A 17,441-nucleotide genomic window follows, 5' to 3' on the forward strand; every position below is an offset into this window, starting at 1 on the left:
GATTTTACATCTTTTATTAGCGGCAAAACTCTTAATCACAAGAAGATGGAAATCTCAGGAGATACCGTCTCCATCTGATATTGTTACATTACTTAATCAGCAATGTTAGATGGAAAAAGTTATGGCTACCATAAGTTCGGCGAGGAAAATATTTGCGGTTAGATGGAATCCATGGCTAAACAATCTAAGATGTATGGTGACAATGGATTAGATAAGGTATGTGTGTTAATGTAAGGATTGCTTAGTAGGAATGAATTTATTGATCATGAGGTAAAATGTGAATGGGCTATGGGGAATAGGTCTCTCTTATATCATAAGATCGATGTCTAGTGCAGATAGATTGAAAATAATGAGCATATATATATATATACATATATATATATATATATATGGAAACCCCATTGTGTGACGGTTAAACTGAGTTGGATGGAAGCTTCCCCTTTCCTATTTCTCTCCCTGTCCTTTCCTCCTTTCCTTTTCTCCCCCCCCCCCCCTTTTTTTTTTTTTTTAGGTAAAATGTTATGATTAATAATTTTATTGCAACATTTTATGTTGATATTTTGCTGTTTTGTTTCTTTTGTGTATGTGTATTATTATTATAATTTTTTTTTGAAAATTACAATAAAAGAGATATTGAAAGAGAAAATCCTGCTCAGGGAGATGAGTCTCCTGTAGGACTGCTATGTCCGTTTTAAGCCGTTTCAGATGGCGAAGAATCACCATACGTTTATGGGGGAATGCAGGCCTTTCACGTTCCAAGAGACTATCCAAGCCATTGGTGCGAGCTAGTGAGAGGTAGTAGCACAAAGATTATAGATCTAAACTCGTTTACTGTTGCAAGGTCGTGTCTACAGAGCATGGAGAGCGTGGAGGTGTAGGGTGGATTCGAGTGTTGGATTGAGGAGATAGGGGGTGGTGGAAGGTAGATTGGCAAATCTTGCACAATAATAACAAAACAATACAAGTCAGTTACATGACACTTGCGTGTCCGAGGAAGCATGAACTTCACTTCTTCCCACATGTGATAAACTGCCTACAGTAGCACTACCGGGTTAGGTCAAACCCGAACCCTAGCGGTGTGCCCGCAACCCCACTCACAGTTAGATGAGGATGATGATGAAGGGCCCATCACATACATTCCTGTCGTCAGAGCGACCTAAGCCTACAGTAGGTGAGTAGACAATCCACGGTAGCACCCCGTGAGGAGGTGGATAAAAGAAATAGACAAAACAGTCAAGTAAAAGTCTACAGTATCAAACAAGAACCTGAGTAGGGAAACATGGCCACCGGTGTAGTTTGTTGCATAGGTAAGAGGCGTAAGTAAACCAGACTAGATGTGAGCCATATCATGTAGGGGAGGGGTGGGATTCCCACCAGTGAATATACAGGTTGACGGATATGCACATGGGCAGTGCCAATGGGGGGCTCCCAGAGATGAGCAAAATAGTGTAAATGGGTCTGTGGTGCTCAGGGAATCTTCAGCAAATCTTAGGTTGGAGTTGCAAAAAGAGTGATGATCACGCAGGATTGTATTTCCCTAAAGGTCAGTGAGTCTCAGCTTTTTAGCCGGGTCTTTATGAGGGCTCCGTTGATCCCTGGGGTGTTGATGTCTGATGTCTGATGGAGTGCTGTGCAGGTGGCATGGAAGTGTCCATCGGTGGGAGTTAAGGTAATCCCAAGCTTCATCCGGGTGAGTGAAGGATTTTGAGTGGCCTGATGGATCCGTGAATTGTAATGTCGCAGGATATGCCAGGGTGAATTGTATGCCCTGTTGGTAGAGAGCGTTGCAAATAGGTTGCAGGGCTTTGCGACGACGTGAGACCTCTTGCAAATAATCTGCGAACATCAGCAATTTGTGACTGTCAACTTGCAGGGATTTAGAGTTGAGATAGGATTTCATCAGATTGTTCCTGTCAGCAAAATTTAAGTACTTCACTATCACCGGGCGAGGGGTGCGCCTTTCATTAGATGGGGGTCCCACTCGGTGCGCACGTTCTGCAACACAGAAAGTGGAGAGTCCCATTCCAGGGGGATACGCTGGGAGCACATGTCCATCAGGAAATCTGCACCATAAGATTCCGGGAGGCCTATTATACGCATATTATTTCTGCGCAACCTGTTTTCCAGGTCGTCCACTTTATCCAGGAGATACTGTTCTGTTTGCTTGAATTGCTTCTCTTGGTGAAAAGGGGCTTGTGTTTCCTCCTCTATCTCTGCCACCCTGCTCTCAAGTTCAGTGAGCCGCAGTGCGTGCTCACCAAGGTCTTTTCTAATCTGGGCTATTCCAGCAGCCATGGCCTTGTCCACCGCTGCTGTGATTGTGGGGGACAGCAGGGCTGCAACAGCTTGGGCAATGCCCGCCTAATGCTCGGGTGACACCGCGCTGGTGGATTCAGAAGTGGCCGTGACGGCAGCGTAGCTAGGCACAGGGGGATGCTGACTGGGAAGCTGGGCCATGCCCTCCACCATCTTGCCTGTCTGGGTGCGGTGTAAGGTCCGTGGACCAGAAATTTGTCCATCAGGTGTTCCCCTAGGTGCTCAGGGGCTGCCGCAGACTCACCGATCGGGCGGTATAGCTGACTTTTTATGCTGATGCGCCCCGAGGCGCTACTTCCTGCTCCCTCACATCTGGCACCGGAATCGGAAGTGTTCAATGTTTTTAAACATAAAATAATGCACCTAGGGAAAAAGATCCCCTTAAGATCCCCTTAACATACAACATTGGGGGTACAGTGTTGGCCAACACCCTAAGGTAATACTTAAAATTTGGCCTGTTAGTGGTTCCTATGGGCAGGAGTTGAGAACCACTGCACTAGAGGAATCACCAGTAGGAGGTCCTGATTCCCCGTTATAGATCTTTGGTGAGACTTAATTTAGAATGCTGTGTCCAGGTCTGGAGACCTCACTTACAAAAATATATTGGTAAGATAGAACGAGTCCAGAGACTGGTAACATAAATGGTAAAAGGTCTGAGGGATACAAAATATCAAGAATGACTTCAGAAACGTAATATGTACAGTCTGGAGGAAAGAAGGGAAAGGGGAGACATGATTGAAACCTTCAAATACATCAACAGAGTGAATAAGGTTTAAGACAGTGGTTCTTAACCTGGGTTCGATCGAACCCCAGGGGTTCGTTGGGTCAGTCTCGAGGGTTCGGCACACCCTCCGCTAGTACTACTTCACTGTCAGGGACTATTTCTCCAGTTTCGGGCATGTCCTTCCGCTCCCGCTCCGCGCCGTCATCATGGAAACACATAACATCCAGTGGCGTAGCGTGGGGGGTGCGGGGGGGCGGGCGCAACATCTGGGGGGGGGCACATCTGCTCTGCAGTGTCATGTCACTCACTCTGTCATGATAGGCTGGCCGCCGCCGCCCGCATAGTCTGCTCGCACTCACAGCTCTCTCTGCCCCTGGCTCGCTCTCACTGCTGGCTGTGCAGCTCGGCTCCTGGCCAAATCCGATCCAGCCGGCGGCGCCCACTGTGGAGTGGTGGGGGGGTGGGTGACAGGCCAGGCGTGCGGTGAGGAGAGGGACTGTCTGGGGGAGGGACTAACCCGTGCAGCGGCCGCCCAGCGCAGCGCAAGAGAGAACCACCAGGCCAGGCAGCCGCAGCAGCAGAAGAAGCCGGTAGGTGAGAGGCCAGAGAGCCAGTGGTGACAGTGGTGCTGCAGCCTGCAGGAGGAAAACCTAGCCTGTGATCGGGAGTCGGGACTCAGGTGAAAAAAAAGGTAGGACTGGAGTAGTACTGGCTGTACTAGTCTAGTGACTGACTGTCTGACTGACTGTGTGAGAACACTGAGAAGACTATGTAAAGGGGATCTATTTTATGGGGAACCTGGCCTGCTGTAAGGGGGAGATCTAAATGGGGGACGGGACCTCACCTCACCCTGGCCTGCTGTAAGGGGGGATCTAATGGGGAAATGATCCCCCATATAGATCCCCCCCCTTACAGTAGGCCAGGGTGAGGTGAGGTCCCCCATATAGATCCCCCCCCTACAGCAGGCCAGGGTGAGGTTAGGTCACTCTGGGGTCCCCCATATAGATCCCCCCTAAAGCAGGCCAGGGTCCGGACCTCACCTCACCCTGTCCTGCTGTAAGGGGGAGATCTATATGGGGGACGGGACCTCTCCTCACCCTGGCCTGCTGTAAGGGGGGATGCTGGACATAAAACAAAGAAAAGGAACAGACTTTGTTGCGAAAATTACATGAGAGTGGCACTTGCCAAGATAAAGCCACGCATTTCTGAACTGGTCTCTGAAAGACAACAGCAGATGTCACACTAATTTGCAGTAAATATTCATTATTATGTTTTTGTTTTTGTGTGAAAATCATGTTTTAATGGTTTTGTTCTTTGTTCTTAATGGTTTTGTTCATTTTGTGCACCTATGTATAAATACATACCTAAAATAATATATACCTATGTTTTGAATTTGAAAAAATCATATTTTATTTTTCCAATTAAGAAAGGTTCGGTGAATGCGCATATGAAACTGGTGGGGTTCAGTACCTCCAACAAGGTTAAGAACCACTGGTTTAAGAGGACAGTATTTTCAATACGAAACCAAGATCAAGAACACGAGGAACCTGACGTCCAGCTAACTGTAGGAAAGTAAAACCTTAGAAAACATTACTTTACTGAAAGGGTAGTTGATGCTTGGAGTGGACTTAAGAATTTACAGGGCCTGGAGGCTTTTTGCCCCAAAAAATGGTCAGCTTTACCACATGAGAAAAAAAATGGCCTCTTTCTAAAGAAGACAATGCATGATATTAAGAACTAAGCGAATGCAAACATTTGAACAGGGGCATTTTTTTATTTCCGTAATTACAATGGTTTGCCTAATGGTTGAGCTATTTGGTGATGCCTAATATTTTAATTTGAATGACAATAGTTTAGACTGAAAGGATTTATTAAAAAAATGTGTACGGCTAGATCACTCATGTTTTCTTTAAAAAAAAAAAAAAATGACAGTGGTATGTAAACTTATGAACACAACTGTATCTTTACAGAGAAAAATTACCCATATTATTGTATAGATCATACAGTATTATATGCCCAGTTTCTGACAGAAGCCATTTAACCAACATTTGTTTCTTTCGATGGTGGAAAGATGTTCACTAAACCAAAGGAGAACATATGATTCCCACCCACTTAGCATACAGATAGGATTTATCATCTGGACATCAATACTGGAAAGCCAACTGCTCATGGGCAAGCCAGTCCTGGGAGTCATTTAGCACCCAAGGTTATAAAGCCAAAGTGGCTCGCCATTAGCTGTGAACTACTTCTGCAGCATAGGTTGCAAATTCCACACTTTTTGTGCCCTTCTCCTTCTGGAATGCTCAAGATGGCAGCCTCTCCTACCTACCTTTCAGCCTTGTCCTGAGCTAAGTTGCATTGAACATTCTTTTTCTTGCAATAAGTTTTTATTGAAATTTTCAGAAAACAAAAAAACAAACAAAATTAGAGTTTAACGTATGAGCCATACAGGGTATAACATGTGAACAGTATATATAGATGAACATATAAACAGGTGGGTAAATGCCACATGAACATTGTCAGAAGTTGACCAAGGAATTACAATAACATTAACATTAGCCGGGTGTTGAAAAATATGGACTCTGTAACCAAACCTGCCAATCTTTGTGGAATTTATGTCCTCGGGACGTCGAATAAGCAAAAGCCTTTTCCAAGGAACACTGCAAATTCACCAGATGAACAGCTTCCATATGGGAAGGCGCAGTGGACTGCTTCCAATATCTTGCAATGACAGTTCTAGCAGCCATCAGGATATGCACAGAAACTGTCCTCATAAAGGGTGGTACTATTTCCAAACCTAGTGAAAGGAGGGCTAAAGCAGGATTAGGTGGGATGAGTATACCAGTAGTGGTGGATAGAACCTCAAAAATCCTTCTCCAGAAGCTAGATAGTCCTTTGCATGACCAGAAAATGTGAATGAGAGATCCCACTTGATCACAGTTACGCCAACAGAGAGGGCTCTGAGAGTCATACATTTTAGATAGGCAGTATGGTGTTAGATACCAACGTGTAAGGATTTTCTGTGCTTGCTCCCAATGATTGACACATTGAGTAGAATTGTAGGAGCTACGAATGGCCAATTTCCACTGTGCCTCGGAGAAGGATGAGTGAAGCTCCCCTTCCCATGCGATCATGTGTGGAGACTTATAAAACGACAATTTTTGTCCAAAGAGATTATAGAATAAGGAAATACCTTTTGTAGATGGAGAGGGAGTCTTAAGGAATTTCCATACCTGCAAGGGAAAACGTATTGCGGGTGGAGGGTTTTTGTTGAGAAAACTGGAAATAGTTATATGTATATATTGCTTGTGCAGGAAGTGTAAATTTGCGTCGCAATGCCCAGAAAGGTTTAATGGAGTTGTCATGGTAAAGTTGTTCTACTGTAACTATGCCGGCCGACTTGAATCTGGATAGGTTGATACATGGGAGTAAAATTGATAGTGTGGTAAGCGGAAGTGGGATAGGCTTAGATAGAGGGGCTGTAGAGAAGTGAGCAGTGAGGAGTCTCCATGATAACAGGGTGGCTTGCGTGGGTAATGGCAGAGAGTGTAGGATCAATGGTCTCCACATGTCCGCCAATAATAGGACAGAGAGGTCATTTGCTTTTGATAAGGTGGATTCTATAGGAAGCCATGGTAGGGTAAGGTGTTCAGAAAACCAGTGTTTTAAGGGGGCTAGGTGAGACGCGTTATAGTAGTCGGTGATATCAGAAAGTCCTAGGCCGCCCATTGACTTATGTCGAATCATGTGGAGATAGGCGCATCTTGACCGTTTTTTCTTCCAGACAAATGTGCGCAGTAATTTAGCAATAGGAAGTATGTATCTCTTGGGGATATGTATTGGTAAAGTGCGAAATATATATAGGATTGTGGGTAAGCATACCATCTTGATTGCAGCAATCCTAACCGTCCAAGACAGTTCGGAAGTTTTGAGCTTGGCGATATCTGACGCGATTGTCAATAGAAGAGGTTTCATGTTTGCGGCTACCATGTTGGAGGTAGGAAATGTCAGGTTTATGCCTAAGTAGTGTAAAGGTTGTGTGGTCCACGTGTAAGGCAAAAGCGTCTGTAGGTGTGTGTGAGCAGTTGAGTGGACTCAAGTATTACCGATTTGCTAAAATTGACCTTGTAGTACGAAATGTTGGTAAAGGATTGAAGGATGTTGTAGGCTGCCGGTAAAGAGTAATGATATGTTGGGAGTTGGAGAACTTAAAGCCAGAGATTAAGGGACTTTGTCGGAATGTCGCAGCAAGGGGTTCAATTAGGAGATTGAATATAAGGGGGGAAAGTGGGCAACTCTGACGCGTACCATTAGAGATGGAGAAAGGTTTAGACAGTGTTCCCACCGACAAAACCCTAGCGGAAGGGTTGGAATATAAAGTGAGGATGGCAGACAGAATGTGACCAGAGAAGCCAAACCTCTCCAGAACGGCTCGCATATAGCCCCAATGGAAGCGGTCGAACGCCTTCTCTGCATCAATAGACAGAAGCAGAGAAGGCGTTCTAGTGCGCTCTGCATAGTGTATCAAGTTGATTACACGTCTTGTGGCGTCAGGAGCTTGGCGGCCCTGGACAAAACCCATCTGGTCTTCACCAACTAAGATTGGTAGGATTGTAGCAAGACGGTTGGCGATGATTTTAGTGTACATTTTAATGTCAGTGTTCAATAGAGAAATGGGTCTAAAGTTGGCTGGGGTGTCTGGGAGCTTACCAGGTTTAGGGAGGGTGGTGATGTTGGCTTGAAGCATTTCATTGGGGAAGGTACCTACAGTGACAGTTTGAGAAAAGAGGCATAACATGTGGGGGGACAGTATATCCTGCATGGCACCATAATATTCATTTGTCAAACCGTCGGGGCCCGGTGATTTGTTCAAGGGGAGAGCTTTAAGAGTTTTAGACAATTCTGGAAGGGTGAAAGGATCATTAAGATAGGATAGCGATTCAGTAGATAGGGACGGTAGACGGAGATGCTTAAGGAAATTTTGAATGTCATTGTCGGTGGGTTGGGGGGGTGGAACTGTCTTGATTCAGATTATAGAGAGCACTATAATAGTCCGCGAATGCGTCCACAATTTTTTGGGGAAGGGTAAGTTTCTCGTTAGTGTGCGGGTGAGTGATAGAATCTATTTTGGTTTTGATTCTTCTGACTTTAAGATGGGAGGCTAAGAATTTGCCCGCCTTGTTACGAGAGGAATAGTATTTCAAGAGGAGGCGTGCTAACAGTTTATCGTGTTGTTCAACTAACATCCTGAAAAGGTCCGCGCGGAGAGATATAAGTTTGAAAGCATGCGCAGGGGATGGGGAGGTTTTGTTGATCTCATCAAGAGAGTGTATCTCCGTAATGAGGTTCTGAATTTTACTATTACATTCCCTTTTGAGGCGGGAGCCTAACTGAATAAGAAGGCCCCTGATATATGCCTTGTGTGTGTTCCATAAGATGGAGGGGGAGGTCTCTGAGGTATTATTGATTTGAAAGAAATCCCGCAGGCAGGTTTTCCGGTGGGTTAGAGACTCAGGGTCAGATAGGATAGAATTATTACACTGCCAAATAAAGGAGGATGGGGCAGATGGGCTAGTAGAAAGTGTCATATGGATCGCAGCATGGTCTGACCACGTAATAGGGGATATGGAAGTATCAACAAGAAGTGGTAATGTAATGGAGTCTACTAGGATGTCAATCCTGGTGTAGGTATTATGGCTTGCAGAGAAGAAAGAGTAATCCCTCTCCTCCACGTGTTGTTACCGCCATACATCATGGAGCCCCTCAAAGTGTAGGAGGGCAGCCAGAGAGGGCACTTTAGATTTGGTCCTAGCTGAGGAGTCCAAGGCATGGTTCACTACTAGATTAAAGTCACCACACATGATCAGTCTACCCGTTTTCAATTTCGCAATTTTTGAACAAAGTTTTCACATAAACCGTAGTTGGTATGTATTGGGGGCATATACATTTACAATCGTGTAAGGACATTTATCAATAACACAGTTGATAATGATATAACGGCCCTCCACGTCTTCCACCACCCTAGAGTAGGAGAAAGACGCAGAGTTCCGAAACGCCAACATTACTCCACGCTTTTTAGCAGTAAAGGAGGCCTGAAAAACATGTGGGTAGTCTGGATGAGAACAACAAGGGGTATGTCCCTGCTGAAAATGAGTCTCCTGTACTGCCAAAATGTCCGCCTTGGTGCAGCCAGCTTCTTTCCACATTGAGTAGCGCTTCGCGGGGTGGTTAAGCCCCTTGACATTTAAGGATAAAAGTTTAAGAGACATGACAATAAAAGATTATAAATATGCAAGGACACCCCAGGAGGGGGGAATTTGGGCTGGTAGAATCTGAAGAGGGGAAAACAATGTTCTGACTTGAGCAGTGCATGGCAGTCCTGGTGGAAGTTTATGGGGTAAAGAAGAAGAGTACCTGTTGGATGTTCCATGCAAAGCAGGGAAAGTGTGGATCCCAAGTCCATGGTGTGAAGGTTGGTGGAAGTTCTGTTGGTTACCTGGATGGAAGAGCATTCGGAGCCTCGGAGGTAGCACAGGGGATGGTTCCGGAGCTAAAGTAGAGGGTACATACTGCGGAGGAAGTAGGAGAGAGTAATAACATATGTACGGCAAAAAAGGGGAAAAAAGAATAAAGCCAGCTGCCGGTCTAGGCATCTGGGTGGATCACAAATTTAAAGTCAGGATCTTTCCCCATAGTGCAATTAACCACAGCGCAAAACAGTGATTATCAAAATTCATCAATTAAAATTTCCGAATTCATTACTTTCCTGTGCAAAAAAAAATTTCATATATAATTAGTTATTATAAAATAAATAGCAAGCCCGTGCAATATTAATATTCCCAAAAACGTTCAATCCATAATTAAAGCGGTAGTAAACCACTGACGATTTTTTCTTTTTTACCTGCAAGGCAAAGGTATAATGTACTAGTATGCATCACATACTAGCACATTATGTGAAATTTACCTTAGAATGAAGCCCTTCCAGCAGCGAGTTGTTACCATTGACAGGACTTCCATCTTCACCCGTCTTCCTTCCGGGATCGCAGACTTCGGCTATGTGAGTGGCCGGAGCCAAGATGACGTTGCGGGACTGATTGGATTTTAGAGTGAAGAATAGCTGGTTGTTAAGGAGCGGTCAGGGAAGGCCGCCCCCATGTCCTTAACAACCGAAGACTCCCCAGCTGTCAGTGGGCTTCCCACGGACAGCTGAAATGTAAACAAAACTATGCCGGCAATAGAAAAGTTAGAAAAAAAAACAGCATGGGGTCCTCCCCTTAACCCCAGTGTAGATCCATCATCAATTACACCACCTCTTGCACCACCGGACCTGAAAAAAAAAAAAAGAAAAAACCCTGCGGCCTCGTCAGAGGCTCCCCACCCACTGTCTGCACCTCTGTCTGACATTTCTTAAATAGGTAAGGGGCGGAGTCACCCGATGACATCAGGAGGCGAACCTGCCCCTTGTGATGTCATTGAACCAGCAAGCCCTGATTGCTGATGCCACAAGGGGGAGGGGCCCCCCACTGATGTCATCTGGTAACTCCATCCCTTACCTATTTAAGAAATATCAGACAGAGGAGCAGATAGTCGGCGGGGAGCCTTCTACGATGCCAGAGGGTTTTTTTCTGGTCAGGCGGTGCAGCGGACAGCATGATTGAGAATGGATCTACACTGGGGGACTTTTTTTTATTTTTTAATAAAGGTATTGTCAAAAACTCATGTACTGTCTTTATTCACTTTTTAAACTTTTTTGTGAGTGGTAGGGGTAGTTTTTACCCTATACTCATTCACATGGTTGGGGGGCAGGATCTGGGGGCCCACTTGTTAAAAGGAACTTCCAGATTTCGATAAGCTCCCTGCCGGCAGACCCCAATAACCACAACCTAGGGTTGTGGGGAAGAGGCCATTGTCCCCATCAACATTTTTGGCGTGGGGTTCCCCTTAGAATCCATACCAGACCAGATGGGCCTGGTATGGATTGGCGGTGACCCTACTCTGTTTTTTTCAGATTTTTCTTTTGACGGTATTCTTTTGTTTACATTTCAGTTCTCAGTCGGGAAGCCCTCTGACAGCTAATGAGTCATCAGTTTCTAAGGATGCGGTGGCCGGCTTCCCGGCCCGCGCCTTAACAAACAGCTATTTTTTACACAAAATTTTAATTGGTCGATAATTTTTCGCCAATCCGAATTTCTCTCATTCCAAAAATTTGGAATTTGTTAGAAAATTAATAAATTAAACTAAACGAAATAAAATAAATTTGGAAACAAATCAACAAAACAAAATTAGTAACATAAAGAATCTATCCGAAGCAAAAAAAAAAAATCTATTCTGCATGTCTAACACAGGTCCAGCTAAGCACCATGATGGCAATGCTAACAACTAAACATCATACCACACTGTCCATATAAAAAAAGTTTGAAGATTCATTTTCTAAATCACCCTCCTCACCAGTAATAAGCATGTAAGACCCTCATGCAAATCAGCTGGGGGTTCACACATTCTGGTGAGTAAGAGTACAAGAGGGGTATGTGGAACACTTTTCACAGCACGTAACTGTTTGGAGCACTTCAGCACTTCATTATAATTTACGCACAGAGAACTTTGGATGAAGAATGTTAATTATGAATTGAACATTTTTGGGACTATTCATTTTGCACTGGCTTTCTATTTATTTTATAAAGAAATAAAGAAATACATATATGAATTTTTTTTTTGCACAGGGAAGTATTGAATTCAGAAATTTTAATTGATGGATTTTGATCATCACTGTTTTGTGCTGTAATCGATTGCTCTATGGTTTTTTAGGGTTGATATACTTTGAACAGTGGCAAGAGGAATATTAGCACAATTGGTTACATTTTATTTTCTCATAGCACTAGTTTCTTTCTTGAGCTTCAGGATCTTTTCCCAGCCTGAGCCGGCTGAGTGACATTAACCGACAGTGGACTTTAGTCCACTGTCAAAGAAAATGGGGCCAGGAGTTCAGAATGAATTGCACTCTTCTGATCCACAGGAGAAATAGAGTCAAACGAGCTTTGGATATACTTCTCCTTCAAAGAGGTGGAGTTGAAGTAATTTTTACCTGAGAGAGGAAAATGTCTCTCTTTCATCAGGTAGACCAGGACTGGGAGAGACTAAGAACAGTAAAAACAGTAAGGAGGTGATTTGTAGTGAGACCTGGTCTTTGGGAGCATGCTGTGCAGTTAAAGAGCTAGAAACTGCAGACACCATCAGGGAGAGAGAAAGACCACTTTTCTTGGTGGATAGATGAGAACCTCTGCTTAGACAGGACTGGTCAGCAGCCGTTGGCCATTCTTACACTACAGTTTACCATCAGAGGGACAGAATTGCCAGTTAGGTCCAATGCAAGGTTTTGGGCCCCAACGAGCAGGCCAGCTAAAGGTCTAGAGCATGCATGCGTACTACTGTTTGCTGACTGTTACTGTGACTGTACTGATAGAAATCCAGTGAGCTTGTAATATCCTTTAGTGAGCTGACTACATAGTGCCTCTGTTGTACTGAAATAAATGGTCTTATCAGTCTGGCCAGTGCTGTATTTTGGCCTAGGCCAACAAGGCCCAGGCCTAGGGCGGCACGTTGCGGGGGGGAGCGGCAAAAAAGTCGCCCCCAGCATGAAAAAATCCCTCGATCCATCCTCCCGTGGCACCGACTCGGCCGTGATGAAGCTAGGAGTCAGTGCAGCCAATCATATAATTCATAGAACGGGGGTGGGATCAGGAGACCAATTAGAATCCTTCTCCCCTCCCCTACTTGCTGCTCGGGGTATTGGCTCCATCTTTAGGGGTTACCCTGGTAACTCCGCCCCTCCCTCCCTGGCTCCAAGAATGGAGCTCGCTCGCAAGTAATCCTGGCTCCTCCCCTGGCACCTCGGCTCCACCCCTGCCTCACTGGCCTGGCTCCCGAGTATGGAGCTTGCCCTCAGGTAATTCTGGCTCCTCCCCTGACTCACCATGGCGCCTTGCTCTGCACTTTCCTCCTTGGCGCGGTTCCCATGTATAAAACGTTTTTCGTGGCTCCTCTCCTGGTACCTCAAACCCCGCCCCTCCCTCCCCGGCCCAGCTCGGCTCCCGAGTATGGTGCTTGCACTCAGGTATTTCTGGCTCCTCCCCCAGGCTTGCCCGCCCCTTCTGGCTCTCGAGAATGGTGCTTGCACCCAGGTATTTCTGGCTCCTCCCCCAGGCTTGCCCGCCCCTTTTGGCTCCCGAGAATGGTGCTTGCACTCAGGTATTTCTGGCTCCTCCCCCAGGCTTGCCCCGCCCCTTCTGGCTCTCGAGAATGGTGCTTGCACTCAGGTATTTCTGGCTCCTCCCCCAGGCTTGCCCCGCCCTTCTGGCTCCCGAGAATGGTGCTTGCACTCAGGTAATTCTGGCTCCTCCCCTAGGCTTGCCTGCCCCTTCTGGCTCTCGAGAATGGTGCTTGCACTCAGGTAATTCTGGCTCCTCCCCTAGGCTTGACCTCCCCTTCTGGCTCTCGAGAATGGTGCTTTCACTCAGGTATTTCTGGCTCCTCCCCCAGGCTTGCCCCGCCCTTCTGGCTCCCGAGTATGGTGCTTGCACCCAGGTATTTCTGGCTCCTCCCCCAGGCTTGCCCCGCCCTTCTGGCTCCCGAGTATGGTGCTTGCACTCAGGTATTTCTGGCTCCTCCCCCAGGCTTGCCCCGCCTTTCTGGCTCCCGAGAATGGTGCTTGCACTCAGGTATTTCTGGCTCCTCCCCCAGGCTTGCCCTACCCTTCTGGCTCCCGAGTATGGTGCTTGCACCCAGGTATTCTGGCTCCTCCCCCGGGCTTGCCCCGCCCCTTCTGGCTCCCGAGTATGGGGATCACCCTTCAAGTGTTCCTGAGAGCACATCTGACCCAGTGTTCCCATCCATCTCCTAGCCCTCCTCCCCTCCAGGGAAGAATGCTGGGGATGTGAGGACCATTTAAGCTTTGCTAGGATCTGCTCTTCCTCTCCAGTACCCAGGATCGTACTACGCTGGGGTGCAGCACTGAGGATGGGAAAGAACCAGAAGCTGCTTCAGGCTGTCAAGGCTGAGGACCTGGGCATCATAGTGGAGAAGCTGCTGCAGTGACCCAAGGCAGGTAAAGCCAGTGAGCACACCCACCCAACTACCTACCTACCTACAGACATACCTACCTACTCTGATGACAATGGGTTTAAATGGGATCAGTCATTAGATCAGATTACTGGGCTGGCGGGGGGGTGATCAGGACAGAGTCGGGGCAGGGGTGTTCCGGGGTCCCCATTCCCACTCGAGTCTCAGAGCCCAGTTTCTGGCACTTGGCCCCACTAATTCACCTCCCACTGCAGAAGAGAATACACTGAAAGGGATTACATTGGGAGGATTTATTGGGGGGTTTACAATGAGGGGATTAGACTGGGGGGGGGGAGTACACTAGGGGTTTACACAGAATGAGGGTGGATTCACATGGGGAGAGAATTACACAGAAGAGAGTACACTGTGAGGATTACACTGGGGGGGGGGGGGAGAACTCTCTGGGCCATTTTTGCGATTCAGCACTGCATTACTTAAACGGACAATTGCATGGTTGTGCGACGCTGTACCCTAATAAATTTGACGCCCTTTTTTCCCCACAAATAGAGCTTTCTTTTGGTGGTATTTGATCACCTGTGCAATTTCTATTTTTTGCGCTATAAACAAAGAGTGACAATTCTGAAAAAAAAAAAAAAAGAATTCACTTTCTGCTATATAACATTCCAAAAAAAAAATAAAAAATCTAAATTTTTCATCCTTTTAGGCCAATTTGTTTTCTGCTACATATTTTTGGTAAAAATTAATCCCAATAAGTGTATTTTGATTGGTTTGCGCAAAAGTTATCGTGTCTGCAATCTAGGGGATTTGCCATTTTTATTTATTTTTTATTTTTACTAGTAATGGCAGCGATCAGCAATTTTTTAGCAGGACTGCGACATTGCGGCGCACAGATCGGACCCCTAACTGACATTTTTGACACTTTTAGGGGGACCAGTGACATTACTACAGTAATCAGTGCTAAATATATGCTCTGCTACTGTAATAATGACACTGGCAGGGAAGGGATTAACCCAGGGGTGATCAAAGGGTTAAGTGTGAGCCTAGGGTGTGTTTTCTAACTGTATGGGGGAGGGACTTTTGGAATGTACACAGAGACCTGTGATCCTAATTAGGAGGATCACAGGCGCTCTGTGATCATTTCAGAGCAAACAACTGTCTCTGTGTTTACAACAGTAGACCGTCGTTCTCTCTCAGCTGGGAAAGATCGCGGGTGCCTGGTGGCAATTACAGCCGCCAGCCCTGTGGATTGGCATCCCCATTGCCTAATGGGGGCTCCCAGGAGCACTCCCGCAATCTGACATACCCATACAAAACAACAAAATATACAAGTAGACACTTTGTACCCACTTTTGATGAGTGGAAGAGGTGGAGCTCTAAGAGAAAAAAGGTGGAGCCTACAGAGGAAGGGGTGTGGATTACAGATGAAAGGGCGGGTCTGAAGCAGGAAGGGAGATGGCCTTGACAGGAAGGGGTGGGTCGTAGTTAAATTAGGGGGTGCACGAATTTAGTCCGGCCTAGGGCAGCACAAAACCTAAATACACCACTGAGTCTGGCCCAACTTACTTCTCCAAAACACCTCCACTTATGTTATGGAGTAAGGAGAGAGGGAGATGTGTTTTTAAGTTCTAACAGAATTAATGTCCTAGGGTGCTTCTCCATGGGTACAGCACAGCAAGTCAGCATTGTCCCCCTAGGACAGGAAGTGTGTTACTGGCATGATTACTAGTTGAAAATAAAGAAAAAAAAAAATCCCAAAAAGAAATCGAATGCAGCCACACATACGTTACATTTTTGTTATTGCATTTAGATGCACTTAAAATGAAAATGTTTATTGGGGTTAAATGAGAGTGGAAAGCCAGAGCTAGGATGTCCCAGTACATTTTAAGGTTTAGATAGAGCCCATCTTGTGATGTGAATGTTAATGTTCCATTGAAAGAAGATTTGTTTCTTCTTCTCACTCATTCTCCTTTGAAAATGCACACATCTCTATCTAAATTACCTTACTGCTATCTTCCTTAACATTTTATGAAGAGCTTGTCTTATCTCCAGGTTTCTCATGCTATATGTGATAGGATTCATCAATGGGGTCACCACAATGTACAACAAACAACTGTACTTGTTCATGTTACGTGACATCTCACTGGATGGACTCACATAAATATTAACTATGGACCCATAATATGCACCCACAGAGATCAGGTGGGCACTACATGTTGAAAAATATTTTTTTTTGGCAGTAGAAGATGAAATCTTGAGGATGATAATAAAAATGTAGATATATGTCCCAACGATAAAGGTAAAAGCAAAGGAGAAAATTAGGACAGAATATGTGAAGTCTAGCCATTGTATGATAGATGTGTCTGATGTGGACAACTGCATAACTGGACCCAAATCACAAAAGAAGTAATCAATGTCACTGGGGCCACAAAACTGAAGCTGACATACCAAAATCAATTCAGTCGAACATATGATCCAAGTTATTACCCAACAACCAAAAGCCAACAGGAAGCAGATTCTGCGGTTCATAGTTAAATTGTAACGTAAAGGGTTACAAATAGCTACATATCGATCATAGGCCATTACAGCAAGAAGAAAACATTGCACAAACCCAAAGATACAATAGAAATACATTTGTGTGATACAGCCAACAACAGACATTTTCCCTTTTGTCCATAAAATTATCTCTGCCATCATTGGTATAACACAAGTGGCTAGGAGGGCATCAGCGAAAGCAAGGTGCTGGAGAAAGGTGAACATTGGAATTTTAAGGTTACTATTGGTTGACACTAGAAGGATAATTAAAAGGTTTCCGGTCACTATTGCATTGTAAAATAAAAGCAGGACAGTGAAGAATAGAAGTTTGAAGTTGCCTGGACCTTGTACTCCAAAAAGATGGATCTCTGAGACTTTTGTTTGATTGTCTTCACACATCTTAAAAGCCAAGAGGTTGACATGTCAAGTAGGAGAGTGAAATATTTGATCATACAGCTATTATAAGGAGAGAACAACAAATCAGCAGGTATAAATAAATCTTTACATCTCTCTTTGTGTCGGAAAGGCAAATCGCATCCTTCAAAAAAAAAAAAAAAATGTGCAAGACAATGGCATAATGTGCTGGTATGCATACCTTAGAACAGTGTTTTTCAACTCCGGTCCTCAGGGCACACTAACAGGCCAGGTTTGCAAGAAAACTGAAATACATCACAGGTGATATCATTTGCTGCTCAGTGATTGCAGTATACTAGTCTGCATCTCCCCAAGGTAATACTTAAAATCTGGCCTGTTAGTGTGCCCTGAGGACCGGAGTTGGGAAACACTGCCTTAG

The 17,441-nt window shown here is 45.3% G+C and overlaps 1 protein-coding gene across 1 annotated transcript; it reads right to left on the bottom strand.

The window, feature by feature from the left end:
• Positions 1-16,111: 16,111 nt before the first annotated feature.
• LOC309552148 (olfactory receptor 2A12-like) lies at positions 16,112-17,047 on the bottom strand (the record flags this gene model as incomplete). The annotated part of the gene is made up of 1 exon (XM_082252962.1): positions 16,112-17,047. The coding sequence occupies one exon, from the start codon at positions 17,045-17,047 to the stop codon at positions 16,112-16,114; it is 936 nt and encodes a 311-aa protein (XP_082109088.1).
• Positions 17,048-17,441: the final 394 nt, after the last annotated feature.

The sequence above is a fragment of the Pelophylax lessonae genome (assembly GCF_965119305.1).
Source record: "Pelophylax lessonae genome assembly, chromosome: 4".
Lineage (NCBI taxonomy): Eukaryota > Metazoa > Chordata > Amphibia > Anura > Ranidae > Pelophylax > Pelophylax lessonae.